General features: G+C 41.2%; 1 protein-coding gene and 3 long non-coding RNA genes across 4 annotated transcripts in view; 3 read left to right on the top strand and 1 right to left on the bottom strand.

The window, feature by feature from the left end:
• Positions 1–4,754, top strand: part of LOC145439885 (uncharacterized) — a 31,548-nt gene extending 26,794 nt beyond the window's left edge. Inside the window, exon 2 of the long non-coding RNA XR_013915384.1 lies at positions 4,609–4,754. This is a non-coding gene — a long non-coding RNA (uncharacterized LOC145439885). The remainder of the gene's footprint in view (positions 1–4,608) is intronic.
• Positions 4,017–4,451, top strand: LOC145439829 (uncharacterized). The gene is made up of 3 exons (XR_013915367.1): positions 4,017–4,147; positions 4,213–4,341; positions 4,404–4,451. It is a non-coding gene; the product is annotated as an uncharacterized LOC145439829 (long non-coding RNA).
• Positions 4,755–4,940: 186 nt separating the features above from the next.
• Positions 4,941–6,367, bottom strand: LOC145440000 (uncharacterized). Its single transcript, XM_080317663.1, has 2 exons — positions 6,091–6,367; positions 4,941–5,056 (listed from the first exon to the last, which is right to left on the bottom strand). The coding sequence occupies exons 1-2, from the start codon at positions 6,365–6,367 to the stop codon at positions 5,004–5,006; spliced, it is 330 nt and encodes a 109-aa protein (XP_080173789.1). The 3' UTR covers positions 4,941–5,003.
• A 3,230-nt stretch (positions 6,368–9,597) lies between these two features.
• Positions 9,598–11,505, top strand: LOC145439370 (uncharacterized). Its single transcript, XR_013915174.1, has 4 exons — positions 9,598–9,810; positions 9,894–9,941; positions 10,011–10,095; positions 10,678–11,505. It is a non-coding gene; the product is annotated as an uncharacterized LOC145439370 (long non-coding RNA).
• The last annotated feature ends 1,281 nt before the right edge of the window (positions 11,506–12,786 follow it).

Here is a 12,786-nt window from a genome sequence, read left to right as displayed (position 1 = left end):
GCGCCTGCTCATTTTAACTAACCAGATTTAGTCTTATTAGTAGCTAATACTATATCCACCAGTGCAATATAACTTAGAAAAATTTATCAATGATTTATAGCTTTACTACTTTTTAACCAATGTGTCGACTGCACTGCGCCTTTTTTCACTACGCAATAAATGCTGCCTTCCCCACAGCTTGAGCTTACTCTGCTGTAGACAGAACAGCAGGAACCTGGTACTGGTGCTAAAATGACGCCCGCTGCGGTAGCTTGGTACAGACGAAACTGCTACACAGCCACTCACACTCACTGCCCTAGCCCTCACCAGTTAGAAGTCAAATCTTGTGGTGTGTATATCACGAGAGTTCATATCATTTATGATGTCATAAAATCTCAACGTAAAAGCATAATTTTATAATATTATTTTACACTACCAGAGAAAAACGATCGAAGTTCTTTAGCGGTTTAAAATAAGACAAAAGAAGGACGCCAGTCGAAAATAAGGACATTTCTTAGAAATAAGGACAGTTGAGTTTTCTTAGACGTGGCCCTTCAAAATAAGGACAAATCTTAGAAATAAGGACGGTATGGCAACCCTGCCTATAATTTTGTAAAAAGAAATAAAATCACTAAATGAGTGCCAAAGTATACATGAAGTAACTTAGGTAGTACGAAAGACTTTGTCGCCGTTCGCCACAGGACATCAATCTCCCCGAAAATCGGTAAATCCAATCCTAATCGTAATCCACTGAGAAAAGATCTCAAATCCCAATCCAGTGCTAATCCGTCAGAATCTCACAAATCCGGTTTTTCCAAATCCCAATCTTAATCCATGCTCATCCCTGTCCTCTTTCCCCGCGTCGCTGTTCTTACGGCACAGGAAAAAGACATGGAAAGAGAACGCGTTCACCAAGAATGGAAAGAGCAAGAAAGAGCTGTGGAATAAAGACTAACATCGACAAACTAACTGTGACATCGGGCTTGAGAGTCCGCAACTGCAACCGCAACTGGTCGTGACGCATCCTCCTATCTGCTGTTCATTACATCGTTTTGTGTCTTTTCGCATTGTAAATTGTATGTGTCTTGTTCAGATGAAAAAAATAATCTGACGAATATTGATTATCATGACTATGACTCTCTTAAGGTAGCCAAAAGCCTCGCCATCTAATTAGTGACGCGCATGAATGCAATAACGAGATTCACTCTCTCCCTGTCTGCTATCTGGCGAAACCACAGCTAAGGGAACGGGCTTGGCGGAATTAACGGGGAAAGAAGACCCTGTTGAGCTTGACTCGAGAAAAAACATCCAGTGAGATATATCTTATCAACATGGTCAAAATGCACTTGAAGACGGCTTATTCTGCATTTGATGAGAACAAAAAGGCGAACTGAACGGAAAGTGTACGGGAAACTGGTTTCCCAAGCACCTAAAATTAGCCTTTTATGTAAATTCACAACGACCAGAGTTAGGTGAGTACATTCCAAGATAATATGTCCTCTTTTTCGCATCCGTAAATGTGGGGGGTGGAAATTTGTGTCGAGATTGATAAGGGGATGATGAGTCGTAAAAGTTTGGGAACCATTGTTCTAGGGCTTTGTAAGACACAACACATTGGCTTCGTATAGGAAGCAGTGCTGGGATGAATCGAGTCATGACTTAACTGAATCCTGTCTGCTCCACTGAAATATGCTTTAATTCGGAGTCGAAATAAAAAGAATTGCAAACTGATTCCCTCAAAGCAGTCCCGTTCACAACATAATATCAAATAATGGATAACAAGCGCAATCGTCAAAAACTTGACTCCAGGCACGTAACAAAAATGACTTGACTTGACTTCGGCATTTTAAAAATGTGAACTTACTCGTGACTTAATGCGAAATTTTCCATTCGATTTGTGAGAGTAACCAATGACAGTCATCCACTGATTATACGTTTCACTGATCCTCTATTGTCACATCCCAAATAAATTGACCACTAACGAAATGATCACAGCCTATACGTTGTCGTATCAGCAGTAGATTAATATAATAGCAACGTATCTCTGTTTCTTTCGCATCTCTGCTCAGTGCTTACATTGCGCAGTGATCCCCTTTACCAACCCTCTTGTATGATTTAAATGGAGTGAATACAGGTTATGCGTATATTTTACCGAGGATGTGTAATTGTGTATATGTAGATGGGTAGTGTGTATTGTACCATATTAGGTTGTTTCAACTTCTCGAGGCTTCGTATTCGATCCTATTGGCTAATAATAACATACTGTGGCATAGTGAGCTATACAGTTACTCGCGTATTATATTTGCAGTTCCACGTCTGCCGGTGTGCGTGATTGATACAGCGCCTTCTTGCATATTTGATTCAAGATAAATGGCCAATTATTCTGTCTTTCACACTGCTAGCAAAATGTAATGACTTTGAATCGTCACTGATACTTCGAAAATTCAATTTTACTTGAATTGTGACTTGAGTCGTGACTCGACTTGACTTGACTTGACTTGACTCGAGTCACCTCCAAAAAACCAGTGACTTGACTTGACTCGAGTCACTTTCAAAAATCTATTGACTTGACTTGACTCAAGTCAAAATGTGCGATGACTCGAGATGACTCGTGACTCGAAGGTAGTGACTTGATCCCAACACTGTATTGAGATAGCACTGAATCAAGAACCTGTCCGGGTTCATATTGGCTTTATTTAATATATTCAAGAGATATTGCAACGAGTCAGCCAAGTAGTTGAGACCAGAGGCATACTCAGAGTTGCAAGTTGTATGAGGAAATTTCAATAAGCATATCTATAAATTGTCTGATACAATCATAATGATCAAAGTGCAATACTTTTTTGAACTACAATTTCTTTTATGCTCTCAGAATTATCAGAGTCTCCGGTAGAGCTGAGTGAGGTGTCGTCTTGGAAAATTTAGGGCATGTAATCAAATTAAACATATTTGGAAAGGACTGTAGCAATAGTTACTTCGTTGAGTGTCAATAATTCGTGACCCACTGTGTGTTATATAGTGAATAGATATTGAAATCGCCCAAACGAAGTAAGCTAAAAGACGCACGCGATTCCAAATTGCTATTTCTTTACTGGAAAATAACTCTTGCTAGGATAACGAAATTCGGCTCCATTCATTACAAAGTGCAGTCGTTTCGGCCAAGGTTTCAACGCGGTCCTGTGTTACCCGTAACTTCATCATGTGCTGGTGCGTCGTGGCGCGGAAATGACTGACGCCGAAAATGCCTAATCTTATAAATCATGCGTATTTCATGGCAGGAGGGCCCCCAATAATCAAGGTTATTTAGTGACACTAAATCGTACAAAGCGTGAAAAAAATTGAAGAAAGTTGGATGAAGTTTCACCTAAAACACTCTATAGTTTAGGTTCATACAAGAAATAACTTTGGGCCCCCTTCAAGCTCGGCCCCTTCAATTAGGGGTTTGTGGTGTGGCAGTTGCGATAGGGCCTAGGCTACCGCACAAAATGAATGAATGGAAAACGAATCATCGTGCAAACTGCGAATTTTAGCGAGTGATCTCGTACTTGTCGCTCGCATGTCGTCAAATGACACGGCTTGAACTTCAAGGCAAATGTTTCCAGACCTACTGTTACCTCGCGACGTTCTTAATCAGTTTAAATTTTGATGTTTTATATATTTTATCAATGGACAAGCCTTCAACATATTGCATCTTGAAATTAAGGTATAAAATTGTAAAATGCCTGGCGGACCGGCAGGAAAAGTCGTCGCGGACCGGCGGTTGAGAACCACTGCCGTAGACGGCTGCCACATAAGCATCCCCAAACCAACAGTCAATGGACCTGACTATTTCAATCGCAAGGGTAGATATTTAATCAACATTCAAGCTGTAACAGACTCCAAGGGGAGGTGAGAAATAACTTGATAATGTTTAGTTTGTTCACTTGTCCATTTATGCCAAGTCCAAACTTGCAGATTTTGGATGTAGTCATAGGATGGCCCGGTAAGTCCTAGTAATTATTTTTGAAGCCTAGCCTGTGCAAAAGGAACATTTAGCTATATAATTTGACTCTTCAATTTTATCATACAATTTGATTTTATCACACATCCAGGTAAGGCGTATGACGCTAGAATGTTCTTGAACTCGCCCATTTGCATCAAAGGAGATCACGGCAATTTATTTCCACCAGTAGGTCCTTTAACCTTGAGCTATTAAGAGCCCTGCGCAGGACTGATCATCCTTTTTTGAAACAGAGTGACCTCTTTCTGAATGATGTTAATATCCCCTACTACATAGTTGCTGACAGCGCCTATCCTTTGCGCCCATGGGTGATGAAAGTTTACAGCAACCCCAGTAGCCCCTCTGAGGAATATTTCAACAAGGTAAATACAAGCCTGATATGTTGTTATGTTTCACTAGGCTATAAGCTAAAGTATATTTATAGAAGTTATGTTCTGCAAGACGAGTAGTGGAGCAGACATTTGGACGGTTGACGCACCGTTGGCGCTGTTTGTTGACGAGGTGTGATGCTTTGCCCGAGAATGCTCGGTTGCAGATAGCATCATGCATCAGATTGCACAACTTCTGTGAAGAGAACATGGACTACGCAGAGTTGCCACCTACAGACGTAGTGGATGACGATATCGAAGCTACCAGCATTGAAAGTGATCTGGAGTCTGGCATTCGTGTACGCGACACGCTCAAAGATGCCTTGTTTTGATTGGACTTGACACGGCTGACGCGCATACAGCTTCCTGCTAAAAGCAGTTTATCCTAATAAATGAACGATGAAACACTTTCGTCAATGGCTGAATAGGACTTTATCATACCAGACATAAGCAAGACCAGAGATTGCAATAGGCCTAGTCAAGCAGCCATAATCATAAGCAGATGCCTCTACACATTTTAGCTCATTGACCGAGAAAGACTGATTTAAAACAGTTATTGTAGCAGAGTCCAGTAACGTCAAGAGTCAATTTAAGCCTATGCACATGCCATATACGGTAACGAAGACTTCAGAGATGAGATGCTTATTCACTTTCGATCACTGCATGTACGGCAGGAGTTGAAGCCTCTTCTTCATTTTCTTGTCTGCTGCTGCAACAAACAATTATAGATTTGGCAAATCCACAGCAAAGAAAACATTTATCTGTTCGGAGAGCTGGTAACGCAATTACTGGAAATAATAATAACCCTTTGCGACTGCTAGCATTGAGGTGAAATTTTCTACAACTTTGATTGCCTGTCACTATCATTTACATACGAATAGTTCAAAAGCTGCATAGGGTACCGGAGGAAGTTAGTGTTTATAGTCACTGACAACTTACATTGAATAGCTTTCAGCTCGACTTTCAATGCCAAGTAAGCTTCGTAACATCTCAAAATCGTGCTTCCCGCCTTTCTCATTTTCTTCTGCCTGAAAATTTTCAAACTTTGTTACATACTCATCATGGGAAGTATCGTGGCAGCTCATGACAAGCCTTTTGATGAATGACTCACCTGAAACTGCATCCACTGTTTATACCTCTTGTCTTGTCTGTCTTCAGCATTCTCGATCATTGTCTGTATTGATTCACCTGCATAAAATGACACAGTTCACAAGACTGATGGCAAGAAAGTTAGCTCATTAGTGATTACATCTTGAGCTCATTAGTGATTACATCTTGATAACACAAGCTTCACATAAAACCATGACTGCATATAACTATATATACCGCTGCCTATAGATAAGAGTGTCACTATGTATCAATCAGACGGTCTATATTTACTTGAAGCATCTAACCTCCTCTTTCTTCTTATCTTCACTTCACTGCTGCTCGAACTAGTACTCGCATAAGAATCTGAAACAACATATTAGGTTTGAAATTAAAGGAATATAAAATAATATGATTGCTTGCTGGTTTGTCTCAGTCTTAAGGCTTCTATAAGGAAAATGACATATCTGTGACATACTGTGACATACTGTGTAACATGACATACTGTGTGTGTTACACACTTTTTACCACATCTTTGTCACAGTTGTAAAAATGAGAGCGGTGTTGTTTTTAGAGCAAATTCATTACACTTCTGCCATTCCAATAACACATCTGATCCATCTATGTCCAACTGCATCACTCGTAAAAAAAACTTACCATCGAGATTATCCGAGGTTATCAGCGATGGTATAGTCAGTGGGTCTTTCCCAATGGTTTCATTCAAATCTTCATATACATCAGCAATAGACGCGGGAGGATTAAGGTCGCCTGCTTCACCGCTGCTGTTAACTTTGTCTTTATACTTTCTGAATTCCCGCTTAAGGGCCTGTAACTTTTTTAAGCAGCAATCTGGAGATCTTTCCATTCCCAGCTTGTTCAAACTATTCGAAATTATGGTGAATATTTCTTTATTCGGATTTCCGATGAGTGTCATGGCCTGAATTCTGTCAGTCTTCCACTCCTGCACCAGTTTTACAACTTACTGCGGTCTCCACAAAATGCCACGGCTACGCATTACATTACCCTCCATCTACTCTGCAAAGATACTGGATAGTCAGCGCACGCCCAAACCAGGTTGGAGAGCAGGTTTGACGAATCTCGCACCAACGCCAAAATACCGTCCACCGCAGATGTAACGTCGCGTTAAATAGCGCGATAACGAGCCCGCAAAACGGCTAGTCTTCGTAACCATGCTCAAGTATGAACGCTCATGTTCTGAGGCCAAGATATCAAAATCACTCGAGTGTGAACGCCAAAATTTCGTGCTGGTTCGAGAACTTCATGCTATGTGAACGGGTTGGTTTTGACGACTGGTTTCACAATAGGTATCAAAACAAACGATGAACGCAGCCTTAGCATTCAAACACGCGTCTACGGTGTGTAGAAAAAATATAAATTCCCTAATTCAGGGGTCGCCAACTCAAAATGGGTCGCGGGCTACTTTTCGAAATTCGTAGAGGCCGCGGTCCGCATGACGTCAGTATCGAGATAAAAATAGGCAACGCAGTCAAACAACCACGTTTCGATAACTCTACGTCATTACAACGCCGTGCTCTCTAACATGGGCGACCGGCATAGTTACCAAACAAGAAAAATATTCTTATTGAAGAAATACAAAAACAAAAATATCACGATCATCAATTCCATTCTATTCTGAACTATGAGCTTCGCACGATACCTGACAATACTTTTCAGCAACTAAATCAGGGGTCAACCTCAACTAAATCAGGGGTAAACCTTTTTACTATTCACGGCCATATTTCGATTACCTATGTTGCCTACGGCTGCATTCCAGTGCATAATCGTAATGAACTAATTGGAGGCGAAATACCCACGCTAAACTGTCCATTATAACCATTGCCAGTGAACTCCAAACGTATCATACTACTCATATCAGCTTACTATGGGCACTGAAATCGTCAGTAGTCATGTTATGAAGAGGTGCAGAGATTCGTTCTGTAATCGCGCGAAGCGCAAAAGAAATCATATCCATGACTGAATTTCGTCAATAATATTAGTATAGTTTCACTTATTACTCTCAAATGTTTACCCGATCTCAGCCCATATGATCAGTTTCACCGGTAGAGTTGATGCCGAGGGTGTCTTCGACAATTCAGGGAAGTTACTATTGCTGTGCTGCATCTTTGGGTGAGCCAATTGTTATTAGTACCCTTTGTTGCAAGCTGTTATTCCTTGACCCCCCCCCCCCCCATCAGGATTGTCGGTATAGTGGAAAGATATTGGATTCGTTCAAACCAGAAACAAATTTCCTTCGTGATGAGGAGAAGACGATTACAAATTGGTATTTTTTATGTGGTTCATCATTTTCCTCTGCTGTTCGCATTCTGTACTGTGGGGATCAGATTACGAATGACACTACTACACTGAACTCGAAAGTCAACTCGCATTGAACCGCGCGTACAATTTGCATATTGACGGCCGCCAACACATCCTAAGTGAATTAAGTTTCGACGGCCACATAATTTTCCTTCTACTACCGCAGATTGGCCACTCCTGGACTTGAGAATTGTTATTGGGGTTTGCTAGACATGGTACTTAAACAATCTCCCCGTAAAGCTTCGTCTTTTGGGGAGTCCGAAGTCGATTTCCAAGCGCCTCGGTCTTGGCAGTGGTGGGCAATTGCATGTTATTATTATTATTATATTCTTTATTCACAGTAAAACTGGTAGATACACACATAATCCGGGGAGCAACCTGCCCCCAAAGGAAAATGGCGAGATTGGAGTAAATTTTTAAAATTTCAGTAATACATTCAAATTGTTATTCCTATGCAATACACGGAGATGTCAGATTACAGAATTGCAGCAGATGAAGAATTGGCAAGGGTTACAGAGCAGAGGTAGAGATGATTGAAGATGAAGAATCGAAATTACAGAAATTATGCTGTGATACACAAGTGTAATTTTAGTCCAGTGGTGCATTCAAGGCCTTCCGAAGAATGTGCACAGTGCCCCATAATGTGATCTTCTGGATCATGTCGAATCGAACGTTACCCGGAATTTGTTGGATATGCCTCATGAGTTTTTTTGCTCACGACCCCTGTTGCACCAATGACTATCGGTACAATGTTTATTTTGTATCGCCACATTTTCTCACATTCCATTTTGAGGTCTGCGTATTTAGAGTGTTTTTCTGATTCTTTTTGCAGTAGGTTGTGATCAGCTGGGACAGCCAGTTCAATGAATAAGCATTCTCTTTTCTTTTTTAGTTTGACGATTATATCCGGGCGGTTGCTCCTGATTTCTCGGTCAGTTATAACTGGTACATCCCACAGAATTTTTACTTGTTCGTTTTCTGTCACTGGTGCTGGGCTGTAATCGTACCAATTTTTTGTCGAAGTGGTGATGTTAAAATGTTTGCATAATTCAAGATGAATGTAGTGACCAATCCTGTTGCGTCTCCATGTGTATTCGGTAGCTGCAAGTGCACCACAGCCGGACATGAGATGTGCTACAGTTTCATTTTGGTTGTGGCACATTCTGCATTTGCCGTCCGTGTTTTGCTTCAGAATTCTTTTGCGATAGTATTTTGTAGGAAGCGATTGGTCTTGTGCTGCGAAAATGAATCCTTCGCTTGCCGGTTTCAGGCCAGAGCTGGATAGCCAGGTCCATGAAAGCTCGTCTACATGGGGCTGTGAAGTTAACTTGTTGTGCTGTCCATGAAGAGGCATCGATTCCCATATCGTTTCTCTCATTTTGAGCATTGCATTTTTGTACTGAACTCGTGCTGCTTTTGCTATTGTTGTGGGTTTGGCAACAGTATTTTCAGCAGTGTACAGGTTAGCTGTTTCCATGTTGACTTCTCTGACGTACTTGTCGTGACGATAGCTCAGATTTTGTTTTGCGCTCTTTGTCTTCCTGTGCAATGAGTATGCAGTAAATGTTTTCGCTGTTGTTGATGTACTGTGACAAGCCGATGATTTCTGTTTTGAAAGTTTGTTAAATTTCTTGTAGTCCTCGACCACCTTTTTTTCTGGGGATGTACAGTCTTTGTGTATCAGATTTCGGGTAATGCATGTGGTGCATTGTCATCAATTTTCTCGTCTTTGTATCCAATTTTTTAATTTCATCTTTGCGCCAGTTCACCACACCAAAGCTATATCTCAAGACAGGCACAGCAAGACTGTTTATGGCATTGATTTTGATTTTGTTTTTGGAATTGAGTTCTGTTTTGAGAATTGACTTGAGCCTGCTAATGTATTCCTTTTTTAGACTTGATTTCATTGCAGCATGTTTAATGTTGTCGCTTTCACAGATCCCTAGATATTTATAGTGATCTTCGGCATTCAATACTGTTATGGTTTCACCCAGTTTGAAGTTCATGTCGCCAGTGCTGGTGACTCTTCCACGTCGTATGGTAAGTTTTGAGCATTTATCCAAGCCAAATTTCATTTTTATATCTTCCGAAAAATCATGAACAATTTTCATTTGGTTATTCAGGTCTGCATCGGATTTCGCGTACAGTTTCAGATCATCCATGAACAAAAGGTGATGAATCTTTTGACCTTCAGAGTTTGCTGCTTTTTTCATCACGTATCCTGTTTCATTTTTTCTCAGCAACTCACTGAGTGGAGCTAAACTGAGGTAGAATAGAAGTGGTGAGAATGAGTCGCCTTGAAAGATACCATTCCGTATCTGAATTGTACAGCAGGGTTGTAATGACTCGAGTCATGACTCGACTCGAGTCAGACTCGAGTCACGATTTTCGGATGACTCGACTCGACTCGAGTCATTTTCTCAAAATACGGAAATGACTCGACTCGATTCAATCTGTGTATTGACTCGACTTGGACTCGAGTCATTGCGCATGACTCGAAGCAAGTCATTGACTCGAGATTCAGACGGCGAAAACCGACATTTCATTGTAATTTCGAAGCCAACAAACTATTGGGATTTCGTTTGTTGGTACTGGTGCTACTGCTAAAAGTAAGGAAAATTGATATATTATAAATGCGAACCATTCGATATCACCAAACAGAGTTAGAAAAGTGGGTTTAGGAAGACTTTAACTGGAAACTGAGCAGTCAACACAATGACTTGGACTCGGACTCGAGTCATAATACCATGATTCGGACTCGATCCTCTGTTCGCTGACTTGGACTCGGACTTGACTCGGTGGGAATTTTCATTGAAAATGACTCGACTTGACTCGAGTCAAAAATATAAAAGTGAGATTGACTTGTGACTCGGAGCCTTGTGACTTTGTTACAACCCTGTTGTACAGGTTGCTGTTTCGCCTTGGTCATGTTTGATCAACACTTTGGTATGCCAATTTTTCATTGAATCTTCAATAAATCTGATGATGATCAAATTCATTTTGTACATACGCATTGTTTTCAGTATCCATGTGTGAGGGACTGAATCGAAAGCTTTTTTGTAGTCTATCCATGCCATGCTGAGGTTAGTGTGTCTCCTCTTGCAGTTTTCAAGAATGGTTTTGTCAAGGAGCAGGTGGTCCTTACAGCCAAGGGCACCTTCCTTGCATCCTTTCTGCTCAGGCGGAAGAAGGTTTTCTAGGTGTTTGTAGCTTCGTTTTGCAAGGATTTTGGTCAGTGTTTTGTACATGGTTGTCAGGCATGTTATCGGCCTGTAATTCTTGGGGTAAGTGGTGTTTTCATTTTTTGGAATAAGATAGGTGATCCCTTGTGTGAACCAGGCTGGGATCTCGTGCGAGTTGGTTGAGGATAAAAGCTCATTGTAGGTCGCCGCTAGGTAATTATGTGTTGCAGTTAGTTTTTTTAGCCAAAAGTTTTTGATCTGGTCAGGACCAGCTGCTTTCCAGTTCAGTGAACTTTTTAGGGCGTCCTTGATTTCTTGTTTTGTGATTACTGACCATTGTTGTTCTGGTGTTTGTAGGTGGTCAGTGTGGAGAGGTCTTGTATCCAAGTTGCATTTGAGTTGTGCAATTTTTCGGTTTCCCATATTTCCTTCCCAAATGATTCCAGTTCTGAAGTGGCTGGAATTTTGCTGCTGGTAATTTTGTGGTCTGACTTTTGTTTCATCATTCGGAAAAATTGGCCAGGTTTGCGAGTAAATAACAAGTTTTGGCGATATTTTGTTTCTCGTTTTTTATTATTTACGATATTGTGTTTCTCGTTTTTTATTATTTAATATTATTATTAATATTATTATGGTTAAAAGTTGTAGTGGCGCTTATCTCCCTTAAGGGTCTGGTGCACCACGGTCTGAAGTTACCTACTGGTATAAGTACCCTTGCAATGTATTTCAACCTATATAGTCTATACACGAATCAAATTTTAAAGGATTCTACGACATGATAGCACGAATTCAGCCACAGGGGTTAATAGCTCGGGCTGGACTAATAGGTTATAAGTCGTGAATGGCATGTCATGATTACGGCATGACTCAATGAGAAAGGACCGTTGAAAATCGTATCTTGCACAATTCAGTAGAAAATGGTCGACGTTTTTGGCGATATTACAATGGAGACATAGCGGAGTATCTGAACATCCTATTTTGAACGAATGGGCGTTAAGCCTACAACGGCCGGAGCGCAGACGGAACATGATCACCTCGAATTGCCGACATGCATGCATTGACGGGAATTTATTTGAAATGCAACTATGGAAACGCTTATAATGCATCCCTTTATCTTCACATGCGTACAGTTCCTGCCAGAGAATTCGCGAATATTGGCGGACAAGTGACTTAGCTTCTCCGATGGTCACCTCAGGGACCTGACGATTCTGGCCGGACAAAGCCGCGGATGTTGCTTCGCGGTCGGCGATCTCGTTGCCATGGATACCTTTGTGACTGGGAATCCATCCAAATTCTACCTATATACCTCTTCCAGTAACCCGCTCAAGCAAGGGGAAAAACTTGTTACAGATATCTGTCGGCGCAGTGAGAGGGTTGGACATCGTGTTCAACACACTAAGCGAGTCTGAAAGAATCACATATTTGTCTTCTTTGCATCCATAATCGGAAACCCAGGCCAGTGCATGATGAATCGCTAAAAGTTCAACATGAAATACGGAATGATAAACAGGACAAGTTCTACTAACCGATACCGAACGAGAGGGGATATAGAAAGCGTGAGCGGTTGCTATTGAGGTCTTGGACCCATCGGTATATATCTCGATAGCTCAGTCGTGGCATTCAAACATATAGTCGTGGAAAGATGCTTTTATGACATCTTGAGTAACATTCTTCGGGTGTAAACGTAGCAGTCGCGTATTGACGATTGGTGGCCGGGCCATCCACGGAGCTTGATAGTGGGAGAGGGTTTTCTCCACTGAAATTTCCCGAAACAACGGGGCGTTGGAGTGAATGTTATACGTGACAAAGCTTACGTGACAAAGCTAGGTCTAAT

This window comes from Botryllus schlosseri, chromosome 5, assembly GCF_051294905.1.
Source record: "Botryllus schlosseri isolate E-star chromosome 5, Bs_hap1, whole genome shotgun sequence".
Lineage (NCBI taxonomy): Eukaryota > Metazoa > Chordata > Ascidiacea > Stolidobranchia > Styelidae > Botryllus > Botryllus schlosseri.
Note: the sequence above shows the minus strand (reverse complement) of the source record. Positions and strands in the feature narration are given on the sequence as shown.

Bases quoted from the DNA above. Each gene is read 5' to 3' on its own strand.
- LOC145440000 (XM_080317663.1), bottom strand. From the start codon at position 6,367: ATGACACTCATCGGAAATCCGAATAAAGAAATATTCACCATAATTTCG. The intron at 5,057-6,090 runs GTAAGTTTTTTT...TGTTTGTTGCAG, and splicing joins AACCTCGGATAATCTCGATG to CAGCAGACAAGAAAATGAAG.